This window comes from Sinohyriopsis cumingii, chromosome 2 (assembly GCF_028554795.1).
Source record: "Sinohyriopsis cumingii isolate HCF-2022 chromosome 2, ASM2855479v2, whole genome shotgun sequence".
In the NCBI taxonomy this organism is placed as follows: domain Eukaryota; kingdom Metazoa; phylum Mollusca; class Bivalvia; order Unionida; family Unionidae; genus Sinohyriopsis; species Sinohyriopsis cumingii.
In genome coordinates, this window is record NC_142962.1 from 133124165 (window position 1) to 133151223 (window position 27059).

Genomic DNA, 27059 nt, shown 5'->3' on the forward strand with positions numbered 1-27059 from the left:
TTTCTGACATCTGCTTTGGCAGAATAGAACTGATTTATTCGGGTATTGTCTCCAGCGCCGACACAGTTTCCATCCCGGTATCTTGAACAGCATCCTTTAAGTCTCTGACGTCCTCGTAGGTGTCCTCGGCGGTCTTTGTATCGTCGTTGGTGGCCAAAGAGATGGCCTTAGTTGATCTAAAACGAGGTGAAAAACTCTTTTCGAAATCGTAGGTTGCATCATCCTGTCCAAGCAGACGGGCATTTAGCATGTGGCGGCAGAGCTCGTCAAAGTGGGCCACGTACGTTCGTATCTAGTCTTTCGATCTTGAGCGTCTGGTAAATGGCATAATCTTTGAACGTTTTTGAATGCCTTTAAAAGTACATGCAATATCTGTTTACAAACCAAGCCTTATCCAGACCAGCTTGAAATGTTTCTGGGACTATGCTCTCCAGATCTATGGTTGTAAAGATGTGGAATATGGATATAATCTCGAGAAATAAGCAACGAAACTCGTACTAATCTGTGTTAGCGCCACAACATATAGTGTGCACGTTTGGTAGACCATGGGTGTCAATTCCGCGGAAGAAGACCAATATAATCGTGTTGCCGTGATTTATCTTTGGTATATGGGCGTAGCGCTAAGACAAGTACAACACGTCTACGTTTTAATGCCGCCTACTGCTAAAGAGTTCTTTTTCCTCCCGAGCATCACGTTGGTTTGGTCGTGACCAGGGTCTTTAGGGCCTGGAGCATTTTCGACGCTGGAAATAAACATCACGGGTTCCTCAGTTGTGACAAGTGTTTATCACTCTGCTTTTCGCCAGTGGCCTCTTCCAATATCTTGACTACTCAGATACTTCTGGTCGTCTAAGCTGGGCGAAACTAAGTAGAGTTTGTTTCATTTAATCCAGTGCGTCAGGGGAATCAACAGCTGCTTCATTTTTTTCTACAGAAAGACAGGCAGATGAGTAGCACCAGGATGTGGTAAAAATGCAGGTCCCATTGGTGCCAAGGCTTTCATGGTTTCTTTGTGTCTGAAAGTCAATGATGTACATGCTATTAAAGGTTCGTTACGTCCTTTAAAATACCCGTATATTGTTTGTTCAGCTGGAAGTGAAAGTGAATCTATGCAGATACTCGGGGATTGGGAGTGCGCGCTCAAAATAACTTGCGGTGTGCGAAGACTAACAAAATCTCTATAATTGCGCATGCTGCTCCGCTGCCCTAGAAACAAGTATCGCGAAGTATCATAGGGAGAAGAAACTACTTTGTCCTAATTACCGAGGGTCAGGCACAAGGCTAGACATTCGACTAGACACTTGCAGCCACCCAAGCCTGGCGAGGCCCCAGTAAACCGTGTAAACCGTGAACAAAACCTGGCATACTCGCAAAACAGCGACATTAGCAACCAAATAAAGGCTTACGTGGACTTGATCAACGACCTGAAACATCATTTTGGTCCCCAAAGTCAGCGAACATATCGGCAGCTGGCTCGTAAATGGTGGCATAAAGTCAAACTGTTTCTGGGTGGCACGTTGCAAATTTGTCATCCTTTTGAACATTTTGCTGACATTCGTCGGTAAAAAGGGAACTCCAGCTAGCTAACAGTCATTCCGACGAGGCCCACAACTGGTTATCCACACAGGTTAATCAGGATGAGGGTAAAATACTATTTTTACATCTACTTAAGTTGTCCAACCTATGTCAAAAGTACTTCTTAAATGCTGACAAAATCAGAAAACAAAATGGTACGACTGTATGGTCACACATTAAGTGACAGACAGACGAGAAACCAACAAGTCTGGTAAAAACTTAACAAGCAATTTAATTTTAAAAGTTAAAAATGGAAATGCGAGAGGAACATACAGTATTATGAAGTGAATCCACAATAACTCTGACAAAGTTCTGTGAAAGCCCAAATAAATGAAAAGTTCCGAATAAATTTCAAAACTGGATATGTACCTGTCCAATAAGAATCGTGATGTTGTGAAGATGGTGTTGTCAAGAACTCCTTCGAGTAATTTACAGCAGTTCTAGAATAATATTATAGTTCAAAAATGGGTGCTTTCTACTTCCACTGAACAGTCCAAACAAATGTTTTCCTCTCGAATAATATCAAAGTACAATATAAAACACGTCTACAAACTTGCAACACGAATACAGGAAATGAGGATGACTCCAAAATCGGAATGTATTCGATTGCTCAGTTCTTTCATTAGATACACCTTCTATTAAGACTATATTTCCCAATGCATCCCACGTGACGGATCATACTACTCAATTGGCCTCGAACTTGCCTATTCATGCGACCTAGCCCAACCAGAGGAAAGTTACTTAATTCTTCTATAACCGTCAAAACCCGACCAGCAAATAAAAAATGAAGCCAAAGTCATCAATAAGTTTTATTGTTAAGATTATTATCAGTGTTTGAAAACACATCCGTAAGCATCATTTTATAGATCCTATGTACATTTACGCTCTAAACAGACTCGTGGCACGTTGGCAAAATCTAACAAAAAATATTCTGTACAATTTACAACAATACATAAAAATTACAAAATTAAACAAAACTCATGTACAATGAGTTACAAAAAATACGGGTGTACATATCAAAAGTAATAATGCAGACATTAAACTATATTTGTACGCTTTCGTGATATTTTCTTGGAATAAAATTAATAACGCAAATACTTTTCAGTTGTCTTCAAATATGACCGCAGATAATCATCACAAAAGAGTTCATATTAGTACAATGAACATTCAAGGCTAGTCCTGGTGTCATTTGCGAATATTTATATATTCGTCATATAAAGTTACAAGAGCTCTTACGATTTATGTCTCAAGACATTTACCAAGAAAAGACGGTCATCAACTTCAGCCAGACGAGAACATTTGTTGTTATTGAAGTTTTGTTGTCAAGGCGTATGCTCTTTGGTAAAGAAATACGCATATAATGTGGCTTCGTTTAAAATCACAGCGGATTATATTTGTCCAAAAATTCTCATATCAGCAGTATGGTTGAGCAATACAATTACAAACAACAGCAACAGCAAAAACAATAATAATAATAATGATAATAATAGTAGTATTTTGGGCCGACCTTGGTCACCTGGCCTTAGATAGTATGGTCAAGTTTTCTTGCTGTTTGTTTTAGTGCTTATTCAAGTGTCTTCAGTTTGTCACTAGTTGTTATTTTGTTCAGTTTGCCAACTTTTTAGTGCTTCCACCATAGATGGTACAATCTCTGTGTTTTCCATGTCTTTTCAAATTCATGATTCCGTTCAATGTATTTTGTTATTTTCTTTCTTTTTCTTGTAAGCACAAAGGAAATCACGTGGTATTGCTATGACCATAACATATTTCATCACCTTGCCACTCAGAAATATGTCTCTTTCTGTGTGAAGCATTCTGTAGCCGGTTTGGATGTTAAAATATCACAGAATTTTCCCTTTAATATTATCGACCACTTTATCTGCCTTGTCAGGATTATCCCTGTAGCCTTTGATGGTAAATGCCTGGAATGATAAGTACAAATACGAATTCGAGGAATGAAATTGTATATGTTAAAGTCAAACCATGGCCTTGATCTTCTGTATTAATGTTTTACTGACATTTTAAGTCTTTTCCGCGCATGTCTGATATTAGTCAGTCTGCACCCATTGCTTTGCTATTGATGCGAAGTATACATTCCTATTTCAATAACTTCAAATCCCTGGCTAAGTCAGTATTTCTTATTTTCTAATGCTACATGACTTGTCTTTGAGAGTTCACTGTTCGTATGTTTCTAATAAGATCTAGTGACGAACTCTTGTGTTCTGCCAAGTAGTTGTTAAGTCCCCATTGCACCCTATTGTGTCTTACCGTGTAGTAGTTACGGTTGCTAAGTTCCCTGTAAAACCGCTTGTGTTCTATCATGTAGTAGTTATGAGTGGTAGGTCCCCAGCAAGTTAGTATTTGTATTTGTATTGTTCATAAAGTTCTCTTTTTAGCAGCATACCACGTGGTTGTGTGCTTTAAACCACATTTTGAACACTACCCAGAGCACTGTTAGGACTCTTTGCGGTGACAGTCTTATTACGACACTGGGGCCTTCAATTATGTAACAGAAAGAAGCGAAACTAAGTAGTTTAGTAAAATCAACAAATAATTGAATGCTCAAAGATAGTTTGCCCCTTCAAATAAATATAATACGCAACACAAAATATTTGTGAAGTGTTTCTTCTCCTGGGATGAAACAATATTCCCACTTCTTTCACGTCAGATATCTCATAGAAATTCAACAGAATTATGCTAATGTGGTCCGTTTTCAACCTGAAACCGATACACCATCATATAAACATGAAAATATTGTATGTTGCCTAGCTGCTACCAGTATTCCTAACTAGGACCATGACATAACTAGACCTCTTCGATAACTATCACATCCCACTGTAGGCTGTAAATTACTAGCTGAACGATGTCGGTCGATATGCCTTGATTTTCTCAGTTAAAAAAATTTACAAGTGAATTAAACAGATGTATTAATGGACTTCACCTCTTGTCTGAACTACATTATTTGCTAACTAGTAATTCATTGACATAGACATAGTAAAATCAATTCTTAGAATGCAAGATACATATCATTTAAGACAGAAAAATTAAGTCCCACAATCGTATCAGACTAATGCATGAACTTCCTACGATAATTGATTTATATTACAAACAAACCATTAAATCGAAACACATTCATATTAATGAAATATTATATGACGTTCTTAGTATACATGAATCATGATGCGGGAGGTAGTGGGTTCGATCCCCGGCCTAGTCATACCAAAGACGTACAAATACAGTACTAACAGATACCTCAGTTGGCGCTCAGCATTAAGAAGCTAGTGTTAGGACTGGTCGGCCTGGTGTCAGGATAATGTGACTGGGTGGGACATCATGCTACATCTCTGCGACATGATGCCCCAGTGCTAGACATCAATATAAACTAGCACACTGCAGACATCGTAGCGATATGACTGAAAAATTATTAAAGCTACGTTAAAAATCCAAATCACACACACACACACACACATACAAACACGCACATGAATCATATAGCATTCAAGACCAATGAATGCAGATTAACTTCAGAACTCAAAGAAAATTTAAGTATGAATTTAAACCGAATAAATTCAAACATTATTTACAAACTTACATCAATGAGCATATTTTATGCGATTGAGACAATACCCTGTGCTTTTCCGAGACTCGCACTCTTTTCTATGAGGTGAGATTCGCTCCGTTTTCTATAAGGGCATAACCTATCTTTTCCGAATACACAAACGTTCCAGACACTCGCCTCTTGGACGATTTGTTTAACGAAAGAATTACTTGTTAATTTCCCCGGAGTCCCTAAGACTTCCCTTTCAGCAGAACACAGACCGCCGAATTTCGCAAGGTAAATTACTTAGAACATTGAATTTCCTTTGAGAAACAAACCCCTTCGTATAGGTTAGCCAATCAGGATTAACTTTCTCTAGCCCCCAAAATTTTTACACTCCCATCGAAGTCAGACTAATTCTCTATATCCCAGCATTTTTTAATAACTATTCTGGAAAATACCGTTTCATGACACCTATTTTAAACAGCCCAAGATTTCCCAAAATTTGTCTCTGGCTTGTCTCAACTTTGTCATTTACGTTATTTGACCTTACGTTAACATGCTCTCTTATATCTTCCTCAATATTATCCGAACGGACACTAATTAAAATCCACTCATGCCCCCTAAAAAAGTCTAGAAAGGTTAACCATAGCAAGCTACTAATTTATTGCGAGCCTATCCCATACGTCAATCTTAAAAGTTACGTGTCACGCTGGCCACGACAAAAGGTGCTGCGACAAAAACATCTTAAAAAATGTTGTTCCATTACAATAACAGTCTCTATATTCTTTGTTAAATTGCTTTTTTTTTCTTAATGAACTGGTGATTACCCGCCTCATTCTTTCGCATTCGGTGCGTTAGTAATACGTTTCGATTTGTTATTCTTGCCTTGAAGATATATAACAGTGTGGCCTGGTATTGAGCTCCTACCAGTAATTGGGGGATGGGAGTTTTACTTTTGATTGGATTTTTATACTTCTCCTGATTGAATCCTATTCTGAATGTGCCAATTTGCATTTTTCTTGTTGTCAATAACAAATTGACCGGAATTACTTTAGTTCCTCAACTCAATGTTTTCCTTTCCTTAGTATTGCTTCCTGCATTGTTGGCTGTTTTAGTTCTTTTTCATGAATGCATCTTATTGATTGTATTTACGTGAAATTCTTCAGTACTGCCAATCAGTAACTTCCCAAATATCGTTTTTTTGGTTTGGTTTTCAGCATCAGCCTGTTACCTTCTCTGATTAAGCTTCCACCTTCTTCAACTGAAGAAAAGGACAATACAAGAACAATCAGTAAGCAGGAAAAACATCGAATTGGTGACAAAATGATCTAGGACAATTTCATTCATTACACATAGTTTACTGGATGTCCCATGAACGAGACAAGGTGTTCGTGGCGATTTGTATTGAAACTGTAAGCTGTTTGTGGCTTTGTTGTATTGGAACTCATAGGTTTTAGACACGTTATCGTCTTACTCGTTGAATTATATTTGCATCTGCACTTATCGGTTCATTGTATAATCTTGGTTCATTGTATAATCTTTCATATAAGTATCTCTGTCATTCCTCTGTGTATGTTTCCTTCGTGGATCTTAACTTGTTTCAGTATCTAGTTGCTGTGTATAACCGTAGTTGTACTATGGTGACATGATTTGACGTTCGGTGTCATGCAGTGTGTTGATTACACGTCACATAATGAATGGTAATAGTAACAATCCTCTCTGCCTAGATCAGAAGCTTTATTAAATACTGATCTTGCGTATACACGTTGATGTTTCCATGGACAGAAGGTGATTTATATTTGTGGAGATCCTTCCCGGTTGTATTCTGACCTATAGTGTCTCAGTAACGGCGATATTCTGTCTCCTGGAAGACAAACCACTAAAACCTATCAATAACCGGTATATTGCCACAAATGATGATACGTACAATGATTGTTTGCATTTTTAAAGGTATCCTAGCTAGTTCTAAAATTTTCCGGAGCTATGGAACTTCCGTTGTGACTTAGGGTTAGTTTTTGCTCGCCTTGAACTGCCAGCACATCTTAGCCTCCCAGAACACTGAAGTCCAATAAAGCCGTATTGTCAGTGAAAATGACTGTACTCAGTCTTAAGTCCAAAACTAAAAACAAACTTAAATAGATCTTCATTATCAAAATATACTTAGGGAGACTTCCACTTCAAACCGTACTCAGACTATAACTTTCAAACCACACTTGGAAAGACTCACACTTTCAAAGCGGTTTTTTTTACTTTAAAACCGTAATTGGAAATACTTTCATTTTTAAACAATACTGCATGATACTCTAGCTATAAGAAAATACTTTTCAGAAAAGGTTCTCACTTTAAAACCGCATTTATTACTCTTGAATTGAAGCCATATTTATAGTAGATCTCACTATCAAAGCAAACTTTTACTATCTTTGAAATCTGGAGCTTAAGAGAGACACACCAAAGGATACTCCATATGCACTCTAACAATGGAATCATTGAGAGATTCACACCCAAAGATATTTATATATGCACTCTAACAATGGAATCACTGAGAGATACACACCCAAGGATAATCTTGTATGCACTATAACAACGGCAACATTGAAAGATACACATCAGAAACTAGTCCTGTATACACTCTATTTAGGGGATCATTCATAGATAAAAACGGAAAGGTAACCATGTATGCACTCTAAGAAGGGAATCATTCATAGATAAAAACGGAAAGGTAACCATGTATCCACTCTAACAAGGGACCCACTGAGAGTTACGTAACCAAACAATAATCTTGTATGTACTCTAAGAAGGAAATCATTGAGAGATACACACAGAAAGATGACACGATTCTTTGCCGAGTGCCTGACGAAAACTTTAGATCCCAAGGGCGCAGTTTTACTAATCTACACTGAAACATACTGAAAGATTCTTCTTCTCCCATCTCTCATTTCGTAACGAAACAGAGGGTACAAGGAAAATGGTATTTTGTGAACGTTGATGTCATTTTCAGAATGCAAGATACAAATTAAAATTTATTTACCTTCAGAAAGAGAAAAGTAAGTTATATCTACACTAAAAAATTATGTGTAAGCTTTAAATGACGTTAGAACAGATTTTAGTTTAAAAACACAATGGTTGAAACGGCCATGGGAATGGCAATAAACAGCGTCTGAATAGTGTACAGCAGAGAGTTTGCGTAAAGATACAAATGTGAACATATCCAAAAATAAAGCCCGCTTATCCAAACGATAATCAAGACGGCCAACAAAATTAAATCGTCATAAATTCAACCTTGGTCTAGAATTGATTCACTCTTCAGAAATAATAATGAGAAATGAATAATTACAAAATAACAAATGCAAAAACAGAATTTCGTGTAGGTCGATCATTACGAAATGGCCTGCTCGCATGACAATTTACTTCAACTACTGCTGCTTTCGTAAATGTGTTACAATTATTGTTGATCAAAATTATTGTGAAAGAATGTTCGAGTGAATGATGGGAATCGGGAAGTTGTTTGCGACTTTGTGTGCACTATGCTCGCAGCAGAAGGTCAAAATAATCCACAAGTCAAGATAAAGGTCACGTGGAGTTAATACTGGCAAACACAATCATACACATATAGGAATATGAGAAAGATACGTCCTTTGAAGTATCTGACGATACCCGAGTCAAACATGAGCCTTTAAGTGGATCATTATCGGGACAGGCTAACTCAAGTATGTAGATATTCTTCATGTAGGTGTCAGACTATTTTAGTCTCTCAGTTTACACTAAAAAAATTATATTTACATAAGTTCAAAAAGAGACCCGTAAAATAAGTCTTCGCAGTCGAAATGTCTGCGTTTACAGTAATTGTCTTTTCCACTTAGAGCAGTGGCGAAGACGCTGCTTTTTAAAAATAGCCCTACCTGTTATATTAGAAAATAAATGCCTCTCTACTGCTAAGTATGAAAATTGTTGAACTTGCCCGATCAATATATATATATATATATATATATATATATATATATATATGTGTGTGTGTGTGTGTGTGTGTGTGTTTTGTAACGGTTTATATGGCAAAGTAAATGAGCCCTTGAGAATAAAATCTAAAAGCATATTATTGCAATTGCTCACAACCCCAACTGGAGTCCCCAAACTAGGAAAGAAAAGGAATCTTACTGGATACGCCGCCTTAGAACACTGAAACCAAGCGGTTTAAACCAAAAAGACTAGAAAAAAGACAGCCATGCACAAATAAATTTATCTTTTGCAGCCGACATATTTTCTTTTAAATAATTCTCTAAATTTGCTTAATAGCCTATGATTACTATAACAATGAAATATCCGGGATATAATTTGCACATACATAAATTTACATTAAATACCAGATATCGTTATGGCTCATCTATTTCTACGTCACTACAAATATTTTCCAGTATCAGCAACCAGCTGAATAAACTAGTTCAAACATAAAAAAGTTAAAAGGTTGCATTCCTGTAGAAACAGCCATGTCAAGTTTCGCAAACATAACCGTTTTTCTGTTTTTTTCTGTTTGTCTTGTCTATGTTATGTATTTGCCTTTGAAAAAGACTCATTAAAGAGTCGAAAGCGCTCAGGCTAGCTAGATGCTAGTTTCGCACTGTTCGTTGTCAGTTTATTGCATTTATCTTATTCAATCCCTGACACAAGTGATCCCTTACTGGATCCAGTGCACTTGGAAGGATATTCGACTTATGATTTATATATTTATTTATTTTTATTTATTTATTTATTTATTTATTTATTTATTTATTTATTTATTTATTTATATGTTGATGAGTGTGTTAAAAAGAAAGTCTGAACATATTAATATAAAAAAGTATTAAAAGAAATTGGGACCCCGCCTCGAGTTTCGAACCTCTTGTTTGGCATTCGTGTCAAAGAAAGACATATGTGGGTGGGTGTTTGTATATAAAAACTAGGTTCATTGTCCATCCTAGGATTGGAACCTTTTTTTACAAAGTTGTAAAAAAAATTTAAAATATTGGGATGAGCGAGTTTAAAAGGAAGTTTGAAGACAGAAATATAAAAAGTATATTTTACAAAAAATATGGATGCCGCCGAGAGTTTAGACCTCTTGTTTGGCACGCATTTCAAAGAAAGACAAATGTTGGTGTTTATCTACTGGATATGTCAAAACGTATTCGAGCTACTAAACTTTTAGTAGAAATTATTTGCAGTATGTCAAATCGTATTCGAGCTACTAAACTTTCATCAGAAATTGTTATTTGAACTACTTAACTTTCGACACAAATTATTTACCATGTGTCAAAAGGTATTCGAGTTATTAAACTTTCAACGGAAGGTATTTCGAATACATTTCAAAAGGTAATTAACATACTAAACTTTCAAAGGAATTTATTTGGAATACATGTCAAAAGGTATTCGAGTTACAAAACTTTCAACAGAAGTTATCATTGCAATGTGTCAAAAGGTATTAGAGCTACGAAACTTACAAGGGAAATTATTTGCAATACATGTCAAAAATTATTCGGTCTACCAGGCTTTCAACGGAAGTTATGAGCAGTATGTCAAAAGGTATTCGAGCGATAAAACTTTCAACGGAAAGTAATTTTGCAATATGTCAAAAGATATTCGAGCTATTAAACTTTCGATCCAAGTTTGAAGATCACCCAAGTCATTTTCTTAAAGAAATTCAAGAAACTTTTATATATATCTATATCAAGAACGCTTATTAAACAATGTTGATATGTTAGCAAATACTACGAGAAATTTGAAGATGCTTTTTTAAAATTTTAATTGCTAATTTTGATTGATAGAACTTATGACTTTGATAGTTTCTTTATACTGATTTTGAACTTCGACTTACCAATGTGGACAATGTGGAGAATCACTTCGACTTACCAATATGGAGATCACTTCGACTTACCAATGTGGAGAATCACTTCGACTTACCAATGTGGAGAATTACTTCGACTTACCAATGTGTAGAATCATTTACTCCAAATTCACCCACGCGTATGAAGCAAAATAGAAAAGTACATAAAGCAAAATTCTGAAAGATGCAAACAATTACCTGATGGGAATTGTGCTATCTGGACGGTACGAATAATCATGCTGTTCGAACAGAAAAGCCATCTTTGAGCGCTATTAATGTCAAGGTGGACTTTTTGAATTTAACGTTGGGAATAGTGACTTCCAATGAAAATATTTCGCTCTCTTCAAAGCTACCCAGTGTAATGGAAATAATTTTCTAATCAGTTTGGAAGTCCATTCCAAGTGGACACAGTTCTCAATCCTCTTGTCATTGGCCTTGAACAAGGGGTAAATTGTTGGTATTGAGTTAAAGCAGAAAAAACAAACCCGACAAATTCTTCCAAACGTATTTTTCAGTAAATAGTAATAAATCAACAGCTTCCTGAAGTCTGACGCAAATGTCTCTAGCTATACTTTTTATCACATATTTGGGAATATTGACTACAAAACAAGTATATCTTACAGTTTATCTTGCGCATACTGTTTCCTATCTTCTCTCCATATACAATCAAAAAGGCGATTGGCCTGTAAACGTAGTTATTGAGATGGTGATCTGATTACACAGACAAAGCAGGAACATCTAGAACATTAGTAAACCAACTTTAAGCAAGCGATAATAGCATCTTAAAATCTTGTGGAAGACACCAAGATCATATGGAAAGTGGGCCACACACCAAGATCATGTGGAAAGTGGAACACACCAAAATCATATGGAAAGTTGAATACACCAACATCGTACGGGTGGGTGGGGGTGGGCTCAAAAGCGTCTAAAGCGCTCACCGTTCCGGATCACTACCATCTCACCTCTGTCTGCGTGTGTTCGAGTCCAAGGCTCTGCTAGCGTCGGTACGTGGGAAAGCCTGCCAGTAGCTTCTCGTGGGTCGGTGGTTCTTCCCTGGGTTTTCCAGGGTTCTTCCTCCACCAGTTATACTGGCCGTCATGTATATTCTAGAACAGCAACAGCATCAACATCGTACGGAAAGTGGAACACATCAAAATCATATGGAAAGTGAAATATAACAAAATCATATGGAAATTGGAATACACCAAAATCATACGGAAAGTGGAACACTTCAAAATCATATGAAAAGTGGAATGTAGCAAAACTGTATGGAAATTGGAATACACCAACATCATACGGAAAGTGGAACACATCAAAATCATGTGGAAAGTAGAACATATCAAAATCATATGGAAATTGGAACACACCAACAGCATACGGAAAGTGCAACACATCAAAATCATGCGGAAAGTGGAACACATCAAAATCATATGGAGAATAAGTGACTTTCACAACGAACCTGAATATTTTTTGAAAATTATGCCAGCTGATATTTGTTTCGAATTGAGACAAGAACGGTTGGTGTATCAGGGTAGAAAACATAAAGACATAATTCTATTGTCTCAAATTATATCAGGCATGGTACAAAACTCAAAGACATAATACTATTATCTGCAAGTATATTAGGCAGGTACAAAACCCAAAGACATAATTCTATTTTCTCAAGTTACATCCAGTAGGGTACAAAACAGAAAGACATAATGATATGATCTCCAAGTATATAAGACAGGGTACGAAACCTAAAAAGGTAATAATATTATTTCCAAATATATCAGGCAGAGTGCAAAACCAAAACACACATTATCTCCAAGTATATAAGGCAGGGTACCTAACCTAAAGACGTAATACTATTATCAATCTGTATATCAAGCAGGGTACAAAACCTAAAGACATAATACTATTATCCCCCCGTATATCAGGCAAGGTACAAAACCCAAAGACATAATACTAATATTTCTAAGCATATCAGGCAGGGTACAAAACCCCAAGAGGTAATACTATAATTTCCAAGTATGTTAGGCAGGCTACAAAACCCAAAGACATAATATAATCTCCAAGTATATAAGGCAAGGTACAAAACCTAAATGCGTAATACTGTTGTCTCCCAGTATATAAGGTAGGGTACAAAACCATTCCGTTTGTTCCCGCTTGCCTGTACAGTCCTATAACATTTGCCTTTTGTATTTGTTATCGTCTTTCTTTGCTTTTCAATAAGCGTCTATTTATATTGTGATGATGTTAAGTTCATGGCTGTTTCTGCCTTTCGCTTTCTTGTGCGCTGACTGTATATTCTAGGCTTTGGCGAAAGTTCATAAATGCTGAATCGTCTGCATTCGTTATCAGATACCCCCAAGGTAACACATTCTGTTCTTCCAGCTAGAATAGCTTCTCAAACATTTTCCGATTACCTGTCTCCTCGACGGTGATGGCAGGGTGATGTGTTTGTTTATCATCAGGTAACTGAGTATATACTGTTTTGTTTGTCTCTGGATTACCCGACCCATTCACAGTGGCTGTATAACTACCAGTTAGCAGAAATTCAACCGTTTTGCTTGGTTCAGTCAATGTTTTTGCATTGTCAGAAATGATCATAACTTTACTAATTCTTCGTGGATTTCACAAAAGAAGTGAAATGTTCCAGCCATTGCAAGAAAACATGACTGTCCACCCACTTCGGCTACACAAGCCTAGTGATCCGACTGGTGCGCCATTCATCAGTGATGGAACCATTCATTTACGTGGGTCGATAAATGCCGGCAATGCAAAGGTACCGGTCACATTCATGGCACATATTACAGTAATAGTTTGACAACGTTAACCGCTTGTAACTTTACCAACTGATCTAACACCTTTTGACGCAATGATGTTTACTGGCTTGTGGACAGTTCTAATGCCCGTTTCATCCATGTTCCATATTCTGAGATCATCAGCAAGTGTTGCGTCAAGAGATTCCTTATATACTTGGTAAAAATTAACTACCCATGGCTCTGCTGACACTGGTTGCCTCTGGAGCTCTGATGGCTATATTTGGATGTCTTTTCATAAAGCTTTTCAGCCAAACAATACATGCTGCATTGCCTTGAAATGGGTGGTTTTTAAAATTCAGATGAACCGCTAAGTTGTATGCCAAACGCCGTACATCAATTGTGGTAAGTCCAAATAATGCCTTTTCCATGGACTGGATGTGCTCAACTAGAAGTAACTCATAAGCAGGCTTGAAAACAGTAGTCTTACTCTCCAGTTTTGACACTCCAGGTTGAGAAACCTTCAAATCTATATGTCTACGCAAAGTTTTAGCTGGAATTCCATAATTCCTGGCAGCAGCTTTCAGTGAAATTCTAGAATGAATTGCTTCAAGAGCCGCTTTTAGAGCTAGTGTCCCATAATTTCCTCGATCAGTTTTCCTTCTGTAAGTTCGCACCATCCTCAAAAAAAGTATAGAATAATTTCAGGCATACAAAATACAACATTTAAACAGTTATGGGGCAACACGCCCCCTGTAAGGGGCATTTTGCCCCTATCGTACAGCATTGACAATTTAAAAATAGGCGGAATTAACAACTGCTGCGAATCATGAAATATTATACATAATGCATCTCTATACTATGTTGTTTAGAAACATACACATCCTGTTTTCTTTAGGTAGTTTCAGTCAAAAATAATGCAAACAAATGGATGGAACATTTTTACAGGAAGATGCCAAAAAAGTAATATTCTTGCATAAAAACCATGCGTGCGGCTGCATCCAACAATGGCCGCCATTCACAAGGCCTGTGTAACCTGGGCAATCTTGCTGTATAAAGACCAGGCCATTTTCTAGCGCAGGGGCGTCAGGAGAACTTGGGGGCGTTTTACCCCACGGAGGCGTTTTGCCCCCCCCCCCCCACCCCTATATAAGGCAGGGTACAAAACACAAAGACGTACTACTAGTATCTCCCTGTATATCAGGCAAGGTTTAAAACCCCAAAAAGTAATAATATTATTTCTAAGCATATCAGGTAGGGTACAAAACCTAAAGAGGTCATACTATAATGTCCATGTATATTCGGCAGGGTACAAAACCCAAAGACAATATTATCTCCAAATAAATAAAGAGAGTACAAAGCTCAAAGATGTAATAATATTAACTCCAAGTATATAAGGCAGGGTGCAAAACCTAAATACTTAATACTGTTATCTCCCAGTATATAAGGTAGGGTACAAAACCTATTATTTCCAAGTATATAAGGAAGAGTACTAAACCCAAACACATAATAATATCTCCTTGCATACAAGGCAGGGTACGAAATCCAAAGACGTAATAATATTATATCCAAGTTTTAGCAACTGATGCAGAACATATACGACTTATTAAATTTTAATACAGGTTCAGAATATTTCTGTTCACGCAGACGATACATGATCACGTGGCTTATCAGGATGCAAAAACTACTTATTCGATATAAAAAAATATTAATGTGAGGTGTCTGACTTTCAAAATGTTGCGCAAGGCACCATAACATTATTACAATGATGCCATGGCTTCATTTTTATGCAGACGAGATAGAAGATCCTAGCACAATGAGTTACACATTCTAAACAGGTACCGTCATTACTCTCTTACAGGTCAGATTCAGTTGCAAGATGCCTACACCGAACTCAGACGTCGCAACATGCACCGGCAGTTCCGGATCGGTGCGTTTTTAGGAGCAATCAGTAGAACAAGCAACACAGATCCTGATCTGTCGGCGTATTATGAGAAGGTGGATCAGAGTATGTGTTTGCATATGACTCCAACTTATATGCGAGTACAGATGGTAGTAATATTGAATTTAAGTTGCAACGGTTGCATAAGTTACGTAACTGTAAATACGCCTTGTACACAGCACCTTAACATTATCGATACTGGTTAGCTTTCGTCGTTTGCAGGCGTTACATGAATTACACTGGACAACAAATTTTTACAAAAGTCATGTTACTGAAATAAAATTAGTCAATTCTTATCAATTTTTATGTGCTGAACACGAATATGACAGTCAAATTGCAAAATTGGCTCTAGTTTTTTTGTAATCTGCAAGAAATTAATGTTTACATAACGAAATGCATTCCAATAGTAAAAGGTCAACTGTAATAGCCTACCTATAAAAAATCAAGTCATTGACTACATCTTAGATTTCTTCGCCTGTCTCTTGTACAGCTGTTCGGGAGCATCTCTGAGGAGTGTCCAGCAGTAGTCAGCCAGCATTGTAGTGGACCATTTTCCCTGGTATCTTTGTTCCATTGTTGCGATATCTTGATGAAAACGTTCGCCGTGTTCATCACTAACAATACCACAGTTGCTAGGAAAGAAATCCAAATGGGAATGAAGGAAGTGAATCTTTAGAGACATATTGCAGCCAAGTTTCTTATACTTCATCAACATGTCTTCTACTAGTTCCTTATAGTTTTCTGCCCTAACATTTCCGAGGAAGTTTGTAGAAACTAGGCGAAAAGCATTCCATGCTTGTTTCGCGTCACCTTCCAGCAAGTTGTTGAACCGGTCATCTTTGAAAAGCTCTCGAATCTGAGGACCCACAAAAACTCCCTCTTTAATCTTTGCTTCGCTGAGTCGAGGGAATTTTTCATGCAGGTATCGGAATGCTTGCAAAGTCCGGTCAATGGCTTTCACGAAGTTCTTCATCAAACCTAGTTTGATGTGAAGGGGTGGTAGCAAGATTTTCTGAGCCTCAACCAGAGCTGGGTGTTGGATATTCTTCTCTCCAATGGCTACATTCTGCCTGTGAGTCCATTCCTTCCTCATGTAGTGCATTTCCCTTGCTCGGCTATCCCACTCGCATAAGAAACACATGTATTTTGTATATCCTTGCTGCAGTCCCATTAAAAGGGCAACTACCTTCAAATCACCACAGAGGTGCCAGCTGTACTTGTTATACTCAATGGAATTCAGTAGCTGCCTTAAGTTATCGTATGTCTCTTTCATGTGGACAGCATACGCTACTGGAATAGATGGAAGAATGTTTCCATTGTGCAAAAGCACAGCCTTGAGACTCAGTTTCGAAGAGTCCACAAATAGTCTCCATTCTTGTGGGTCATGAGTGATTTTTAAAGCATTCATGAGGCCCTCAATATCGGAACAGAATATCAGATTACTTTCCTTTCTGAAGAAAGGCTCCAATTGCTGGTGGCGCTTTCGATATGCAGTAATTGTGACATCTTCTTCTAGAAGATTCCATTGTTAGAGTCTTGATCCTAGCAATTCTGCCTTGTTCTTTGATAAGTCCAAATCACGAATCAGGTCATTTAGTTCTTCCTGTGTTATTCTGTGTGGGGTTGATGATGCACCACAGTGAAAATCTGGATCACTGCATGCTGATGGACCAGGAGAAGAACAGGTCGACTCACCTTTGTCTTCGTCAGATGAATCAAGAGAATATTCTGCTGGAGGTTCTGGAATAGGAAGTCCCTCACCATGTGGAACTGGTCTCAATGCAGACGGAATGTTTGGGTAGACTATTCTCGACTTCTTTCGCTTCGTTATTCCGCCGGAAAGAGGAGGAACCAAGCAGAAGTAACAGTCATTTAGGTGGTTGCTTGGCTCTCTCCACACCATTGGGACTGCAAACGGCATTGATGACCTTTTGCAATTCAACCACTGTGAAAGCTGTGTTGTACATGTAGCACAGCATATATGCGGAGCCCAAGGCTTGTCTTGGTCACCAACCTTGCATCCGAAGTAAAGATGATATGCCTTCTTCACTTGAGAATTGATACTTTTCTTCTGGTTGGCAAATGTCACTTCCCCACAAATATAGCAAAAATTGTCCGCGGTATTAACACACTTTCGAGGCATTACTGTTCTTTATTGTACGTAAATGGATAAAATAATAAGTTTTATGTAACAGTAGCTTGAACTGTCTCTCACAACGTCTAAAATATTTTAAATTCTGATCCTATCTGATTGGGCTTTATATAGTACACTGCTTACGTCAGCTTCAGCAGCCGCCTGGCATTAGTATAATAGGCCTACACATGTATAGTACACTGCTGACGTCAACTTACTTCAGCAGCCGCATGGCATTAGTATTGCATTGCATCAGAAAATGATGCAATCAACTGTGGATGATGTGAGCATGATGGTATTATGCAATGTTACATCATTATTCCGGATGTTGCTGCAGTCCTACTGGAGAAATTTACACAGTGAAACATAGAAAATGAGGTATATGAATATCTTCAAAACGAGAGCCAATACAAATTTTTCACGGTTATATTCGTGTTCGGCACACCAAAATACTACAGATTAGGGCCTTTTCAAGTCAGTAATGATTTCACTGTTGACCAGTGTTATTATATCAACGTACAAACCCTAGACATAGTAATTTTACTTTCAGGTTTCAGCAGAATACAAATTAAGCAGATATGTAACTTTCACAAACTGTTACATAAAACAATAAATCAGTGGATAAGGAGACCATCAGCGTTCTGCTCCTGCAGGGGAAACAGGAACCCGGATTTTTAGGAACAAATTTAATACAGTAAAGCTGCTCCAAATGTTCAGCACATTACAAGAAGATATGACTAAAATATGTGAATTTCAAAATGTTAGTACAGGAAAATAACGTAAATGCCACTGTTGAAGATGCTCCCATCGCCACCGCTGAAAATGAAATGCCTCACCATTGATAGGCAAAACACTCTACAGAACCACGTTGCCAGATTACAAATTATATATGGATTCTAACCAATGCTTTATCCTTTATTCCTTTACGGTCACAAGTAGCATCACACATTGTTTTACGTTCCATTAACGGTTGCTTTGCAAACCATTAAAAAATACGATTTTAAAAATAGGAAGGCATATCGGTCGAGGAGATGACAGCTCAGATATCACTTTCAAAAGTCACCACACGTCCAGTTTTAATACAATAGCATATTTAAGTTTATGAGCATCTCGAAATGTGGAACTTTTGACATGCTGACCTCTACACTAAACCCTTCCAAAAGCGTTGTCGTTCGGTTCTGTAGGAAAATTTAATGTTAAGACATTACTCTTTTTATGTAGTAATGTACAGTTGTGGTGGCAACGGAGTGTCTAACTGCTGCAGTTAACTTGTATCGCTTATAATTTGTACTTTTATGCCACAGCAGTCGTATTAGTGTCTGCATACGTCACTACTCCTTTCTCTCTCGGCCACATATTAAAGTTCCACCTAGAAACGGCATGTAGTGTAAATGCGAATAACAGAATGAACACGTATTGTCTGCTGTCGACATTATACTACACACATATATAGAGCTTGTGTTGAAATGCTATTTTTGGTACAGGAAAATAACGTAAATGCCATTGTTGACGATGCTTCCATCGCCACCGCTGAAAATGAGATACATATGCCTCATCATTGATAGGCAAAACACTCTACAGAACCACGTTGCCAGATTACAAATTATATATGAATTCTGCCGACTTTAAATAAATCTTATTCTATATAAATCATGTGACCTCCCGTTCCTGGATGCATAACATTTTTCATTTTAGATTTTACCTGATCAGGCTGGTTTAGCTAACTTGACGCGTGATTTCCTGTGCTATTTGTGTGATGTTCCTTTCGTATTAAAACCCCTCCTTTTGGTATATAATTTATGTACTTTGTAAATGATCATCGTGTAAGAAAACCGATCATATATGGCTTTGCTCTGTGCAAACGTTTGTCAGAGCATCCAGTCAAGCAATTATAATCTTAAGGGTAAACCCTTCCCTTGAACTCGGCAGATGTTTGAACGCGGCAAACTTGTCATGATCCTAATAATATAAGGCTTTTCTAACAATAGTGCTTTAACACATTGTCGCATTTGTAATATGATGATCTAGGATGTACCAAGATTATAGCGAAGACACTTAAAGCAATATTGTGAATGAGATGCTTGTTTATTATGTGTTTGAAACCTGATTAAATCTGACACCAAACAAGTGCGCATCAACTCCAACAATGGATTTAACGAAATGATGCGCACCGATTTAAATAACTTACACAAAGAAAATGATTTTGTTCCTCACAGGAACGAATCATAACATGTAACGTACAGGTGATCAACAAGAATCAACGAATTGAAATAATAGACAAGTATTGTTGAGATGTGGATCTATCACCATGGATGATCAATGTTTAGAAATTAATACAAAAATGAACAGTGTTGCCTCTACCACCAAGAGTATGAAAGTTAGAATTTACACAGGTATGAATAAGTTATAGTTTGTACAACTACTAATTCATCCCGCAGTAAGTATATATACTGTAGCGGAACTCACTCGGCTACACTACCCTAAGTCTCGCTAACCCGGGTTCTTTAGGATACGTTTTTATATTGGAGTGATACCCCGCTGTATCTATCTGATGACTGTCGCTCAAGAGTGTGACAGATTTGTACCCTGGTTTCTTGTCCCCGCCGGGTCGCCAGCTAAATCGTCGACTGGACTGTCTCCTGGATCGCCGACGGAGTCGTCGACTAGGTCGTTATCTGGGTCTCTGAGTCGTCGACTTGGTCATTCTTCTTGGTTGCCGATTGGGTCGTCTTGGTCGCTGACTGGTTCGTCGTCTGAATCGTCCTCTGGGTCGCCGACTCTATCGTCCACTAAGTCATTATTTTCGGTAGTTGACTGAGTCCCTGAGTTCTCAACTGGGTCGTCTTCTTGTTCACAGACTAGGTCGTCGAGTGACTCGTCCTCTATGTCGTCGACTGGGTCGCCGTCTAAGTCGTCGACTATGTCATGTGTCGCCGACTATGCCGTAGACTAGGTTACTTTCTGGGTTGTAGACTGCGTCGTCAATTGAGTTGTTCTCATGGATCATCACTCACGCAAGATCGACGGAGAGACGAATAAGGCGAAATGATCAGAGAAGATAGATCTTAGATGCTATCTGTATTCTTGCAAAGTCGGGATAACAAGATTCCGTGCTTCTTGAACGAGCCTTTTAGTGCCTGTATTCTGGTCGACGAAATACATAATCCCGATCCTTTTGAGATTCTCAGGTCTGGCCCTTTCCTTTTCGGCGAAATATGACCAAATGGGCTTGGCTTGCTGGGTAGTTATACTGCTTCATTTGAAAAGGACGTTTTCTCACTTCGTCGCATCTCACCACACCGCCATAGCAACCACACTAAGCTAGATGGTGCTGCAAATCTAGCAAACATTTAATAAATCAAAACTTAGCTTTATCGAAACGAAAATTAGCTTAAACGAAACGAAAATTGATGTCCATCTCTCTTCTCATTACAATACACTCAGATAGTGATTCTGTTAAATTAGAAACGGAACATATAACTCATTGCGTTTAGTTCACGACCACACGGTATATTCAGTCCCTCCGCTCTGTCAGATGATCAAAGAATGTCCACGCATGGCCCACCCCTCCCAGTGTGACGAAGAACTACTCAAGGGCCCCTTTGTTTGCTGCAGACATGTTGGTCCAAAAGTTTAGGTTCCTCACCACAAGAAAACCACTATCTTCATCCGAATCGACGCTATCACCGATAGCAGCACACAGGTTATTCATAACCGACCGAATCCTACGATTCTGTATCCTAGATATCAGCTCTGCGTTCGAAATCAAACCTCCAGATTCATACCTCCAATATCAGACACATGATCACACCTCCACATTCACACAGCCAAAATCTGGCATCCAAATTCTCACATCCAAATTCCGACAGCCAAAATCAGACAGCCAAATACTGACATCCAACTACGGACAGCTGAAATTATACGAATAAAGGCGTGTAGTACAGGAAGCATGGTCATGTACAAATGCAAATAACACTGGTCAACAGTGAAATCATTACTGACTTGAAAAGGCCCTAATCTGTAGTATTTTGGTGTGCCGAACACGAATATAACCGTGAAAAATTTGTATTGGCTCTCGTTTTGAAGATATTCATATACCTCATTTTCTATGTTTCACTGTGTAAATTTCTCCAGTAGGACTGCAGCAACATCCGGAATAATGATGTAACATTGCATAATACCATCATGCTCACATCATCCACAGTTGATTGCATCATTTTCTGATGCAATGCAATACTAATGCCATGCGGCTGCTGAAGTAAGTTGACGTCAGCAGTGTACTATACATGTGTAGGCCTATTATACTAATGCCAGGCGGCTGCTGAAGCTGACGTAAGCAGTGTACTATATAAAGCCCAATCAGATAGGTTCAGCATTTAAAATATTTTAGACATTGTGCGAGACAGTTCAAGCTACTGTTACATAAAACTTATTATTTTATCCATTTACGTACAATAAAGAACAGTAATGCCTTGAAAGTGTGTTAATACCGCGGACAATTTTTGCTATATTTGTGGGGAAGTGACATTTGCCAACCAGAAGAAAAGTATCAATTCTCAAGTGAAGAAGGCATATCATCTTTACTTCGGATGCAAGGTTGGTGACCAAGACAAGCCTTGGGCTCCGCATATATGCTGTGCTACATGTACAACACAGCTTTCACAGTGGTTGAATTGCAAAAGGTCATCAATGCCGTTTGCAGTCCCAATGGTGTGGAGAGAGCCAAGCAACCACCTAAATGACTGTTACTTCTGCTTGGTTCCTCCTCTTTCCGGCGGAATAACGAAGCGAAAGAAGTCGAGAATAGTCTACCCAAACATTCCGTCTGCATTGAGACCAGTTCCACATGGTGAGGGACTTCCTATTCCAGAACCTCCAGCAGAATATTCTCTTGATTCATCTGACGAAGACAAAGGTGAGTCGACCTGTTCTTCTCCTGGTCCATCAGCATGCAGTGATCCAGATTTTCACTGTGGTGCATCATCAACCCCACACAGAATAACACAGGAAGAACTAAATGACCTGATTCGTGATTTGGACTTATCAAAGAACAAGGCAGAATTGCTAGGATCAAGACTCCAACAATGGAATCTTCTAGAAGAAGATGTCACAATTACTGCATATCGAAAGCGCCACCAGCAATTGGAGCCTTTCTTCAGAAAGGAAAGTAATCTGATATTCTGTTCCGATATTGAGGGCCTCATGAATGCTTTAAAAATCACTCATGACCCACAAGAATGGAGACTATTTGTGGACTCTTCGAAACTGAGTCTCAAGGCTGTGCTTTTGCACAATGGAAACATTCTTCCATCTATTCCAGTAGCGTATGCTGTCCACATGAAAGAGACATACGATAACTTAAGGCAGCTACTGAATTCCATTGAGTATAACAAGTACAGCTGGCACCTCTGTGGTGATTTGAAGGTAGTTGCCCTTTTAATGGGACTGCAGCAAGGATATACAAAATACATGTGTTTCTTATGCGAGTGGGATAGCCGAGCAAGGGAAATGCACTACATGAGGAAGGAATGGACTCACAGGCAGAATGTAGCCATTGGAGAGAAGAATATCCAACACCCAGCTCTGGTTGAGGCTCAGAAAATCTTGCTACCACCCCTTCACATCAAACTAGGTTTGATGAAGAACTTCGTGAAAGCCATTGACCGGACTTTGCCAGCATTCCGATACCTGCATGAAAAATTCCCTTGACTCAGCGAAGCAAAGATTAAAGAGGGAGTTTTTGTGGGTCCTCAGATTCGAGAGCTTTTCAAAGATGACCGGTTCAACAACTTGCTGGAAGGTGACGCGAAACAAGCATGGAATGCTTTTCGCCTAGTTTCTACAAACTTCCTCGGAAATGTTAGGGCAGAAAACTATAAGGAACTAGTAGAAGACATGTTGATGAAGTATAAGAAACTTGGCTGCAATATGTCTCTAAAGATTCACTTCCTTCATTCCCATTTGGATTTCTTTCCTAGCAACTGTGGTATTGTTAGTGATGAACACGGCGAACGTTTTCATCAAGATATCGCAACAATGGAACAAAGATACCAGGGAAAATGGTCCACTACAATGCTGGCTGACTACTGCTGGACACTCCTCAGAGATGCTCCCGAACAGCTGTACAAGAGACAGGCGAAGAAATCTAAGATGTAGTCAATGACTTGATTTTTTATAGGTAGGCTATTACAGTTGACCTTTTACTATTGGAATGCATTTCGTTATGTAAACATTAATTTCTTGCAGATTACAAAAAAACTAGAGCCAATTTTGCAATTTGACTGTCATATTCGTGTTCAGCACATAAAAATTGATAAGAATTGACTAATTTTATTTCAGTAACATGACTTTTGTAAAAATTTGTTGTCCAGTGTAATAAACGCGCGCTTGAAGTGGCTTGTTACATTTTAAATCATTTGATCAGATCTACTCTAACAAGATATAATAACCAGGTTCTTATATGAATCTGTATCCGACAAGAATAATCTTGTAGAACTATAAGAACTCTGAAAATGTTTTCATTCTCCATACAAGCAACCTTAAATAAATTCACTTCGTCTGTTCAATTATAAAATAGCTAATTTGAAAACAGACCAGTTTATTTAATAATATGGCGTTATATAACATACGTCTGATTATCAGTAAAATTTAGAATAAATACTGGAACATCCGATTCTATCACATAATACGGATAGCGAAATGAGAATGCAATTTTATATTTTGTCTATCTTTACAGCTAAGATAGTTTCCGTAAAATGGACAGCTTCCTGGCAAAACATTTTGTGTTGTGACGTTGCTGTCTAACTCGAGTCTATAAGTACCCAGGCAAGTGTGCAATCCACGGGCACAGAGCTTAAGGTTATCGGTTTTCTTATTGCAACCTTTTTTCTCGTGCAGCAGGAGGTGAATTGAACTCATTATTTTGAAATAATTTAAGTACGTAAGCCACTCTCAGAAACGCTGTATGCAGAAACGAAACTCCAGTGCATTTTAGTTCAGGTAAAATGTCTAAATATTAGGTATATACAAATCATTCTGTCACAGAATCTTACATGCATTTCCAGTAAATAATTGCTTTCCGATAAAAGGAAGCAATATTGCAGTCTCTGATCTAAAACTGAACAAAGAAATCATGAAACATTGCATGGAATAACTGGACGGGATGGAGATACTTCATTATGCCACTGAATAGAACAATATTCGGAATATAACCTTGTTATACGGCTGTTCACTACTTAAACGGTGAACCGTTGTAAAGAACAGCCGGCGCTTGCACTGGTGAGCAAAGATGAACTACAAACCCGTATGTTTTGTTCAGATACCTCTAAAATTGTCTCCCTTTCTCTCTGCTGTCCGCCATATTTTTTTAGGTCAAATATTGTAAAGGGGTATCTAATGAAGACAAACTGTATTCTTAAATGGGCAGAATGAAAACAAAACTTTTGAATTTGTAACAAGGTAGTATCAATGAAGGTCAACGGATGTTATAAATGGGCATGCAAACGATTTTGTACCTATTTCAAACCCATTGATCCCTTCATAGTGTTCACCGCAGTTGATATCAGCAATGGCGGACGTAGAGAAGAAAAAGATTCATTGGGATCTATATATACTTACTGTGAAATTCTCACGTCGGTGGCCATATTGCTCTTATCAAGATATCATAGCTTCACGTTTTTCTCTATGCTTTTTGTAATACAACATTGGGACCATATGAGATATACTTTAGGTCAAATGTACAGTTTCTAGATTGTAGTGGAAAGCATCCGTCCTACTAAGACCATGAGACAGACATGAAAGCACTCGTCAACTCTTACGTGCATAATTTCAACTGCGCATGCCTGACCCCATCTTGAGATGGAAGTGAACAACTCACTAAGATATATTGTTTATTCGTAGGTTCATATAACTTCATTTTTATTGACCTAAATCTGTGTCCTGGGCATGCTTAGCGCAGGATTATATCACTTGAAATAGATTTGTGTCCTGTATAGTACCTCTATTCTTTCTTGAACGATAAACGTGTTTAGTAAATGTATGCATGAAACGTATGCACTGTCTATGAACAATGTATGCATGAAACGTATACAGAGTTAATTAACAAAGTATGGATGAAAAGTATACAGAGTTAATTAATAAAGTATGGATGAAAAGTATACAGAGTTAATTAACAATGTATGCATGAAAAGTATACAGAGTTAATTAACAAAGTATGGATGAAAAGTATACAGAGTTAATTAACAATGTGTGCATGAAATGTATACAGAGTTAATTAACAAAGTATGCATGAAACGTATACAGAATTAATTAACAAAGTATGGGTGAAAAGTATACAGAGTTAATTAACAATGTATGCATGAAACGTATACAGAGTTAATTAACAAAGTATGGATGAAAGATATATGTGATGACAGGAGAGTTATCAGAATAATAGCGAAAGCATTTTTTTCTTCTTCTCAATTATCTCCACACTTATTGAAAAATCTGCATGCTGGAAGTTGCAGTTTCAAACGCAGATCAGGAGAAATTACAATTCAAACCTTTGCAGAAAACTGTAAACTTTGGTGAGGGTGCATAAATTTGCGAAGTCAATGCTAATTCTTTTGTTCTTTAGTTTGTGAAGATCTGCACATTAAACGTTTGACTATGACCAGTGACCTGTTACTTGTAATAAGAAATTAATAATTTTACACCTGGCAAATATAATTGAAACGCCAAATAATAAATTAGTCCATCGTATCTCCAATGAGAGACCTTTATGCTTACTGAGTATTTTTGGAAGGGTCTACATATTCGTAAAATGACGGACATTATGTTTCATTAACCCATCTTCAACAACAAGAGCAATTTTGTTCTGGCCTGGTGAACGTGATTATTTTCTTTTTAATTTACTATCCAGCTAAGACCATGATAAGTCAGGTATGCCGATAGTGATCAAACAGATAAGCCTTTTTTCATGGTGAATCTTGCCATAGTATTAAAATGAAATAACTTACGCTGTTTGACAACATGAGATGACTGGAAAGTTATCACATATTGCGTCTGGTATCAGTCCGACTGTGCGTACAGCTTGCATGTACTGTGCATGCACGCTTATGCGTGTAGCTAGGACATATAACGGAATGGGCATTTCAATAAATACGAACGGGTTTAGGAAGGTACACAGACGACATTTATGCAACCCAAGGATAACATCTTTTATTCATTCTCTCTCTCTCTCTCATTATATGCAAGATTCAAAGTAATTACTTTCACTCTTTCTTTCTTTACTA

General features: G+C 37.9%; 1 protein-coding gene across 3 annotated transcripts; it reads right to left on the bottom strand.

Annotated features, from left to right (window-relative positions):
- Positions 1–2371: 2371 nt before the first annotated feature.
- LOC149805865 (uncharacterized) lies at positions 2372–25584 on the bottom strand. 3 transcript variants are annotated; one of them, XR_016419818.1, is made up of 2 exons: positions 25405–25584; positions 2372–3497 (listed from the first exon to the last, which is right to left on the bottom strand). XR_016419818.1 is itself a non-coding variant. In XM_089950586.1 (2 exons), exons 1-2 carry the CDS (start codon positions 25428–25430, stop codon positions 13939–13941), a joined length of 480 nt encoding a protein of 159 aa, XP_089806712.1. In that variant the 5' UTR covers positions 25431–25584; the 3' UTR covers positions 11287–13938. The 3 variants fall into 3 exon arrangements, 1 of the variants encoding a protein (XP_089806712.1); XM_089950586.1 differs by lacking the exon at positions 2372–3497 and adding an exon at positions 11287–14392; XR_016419817.1 differs by lacking the exon at positions 2372–3497 and adding an exon at positions 19860–21698.
- Positions 25585–27059: the final 1475 nt, after the last annotated feature.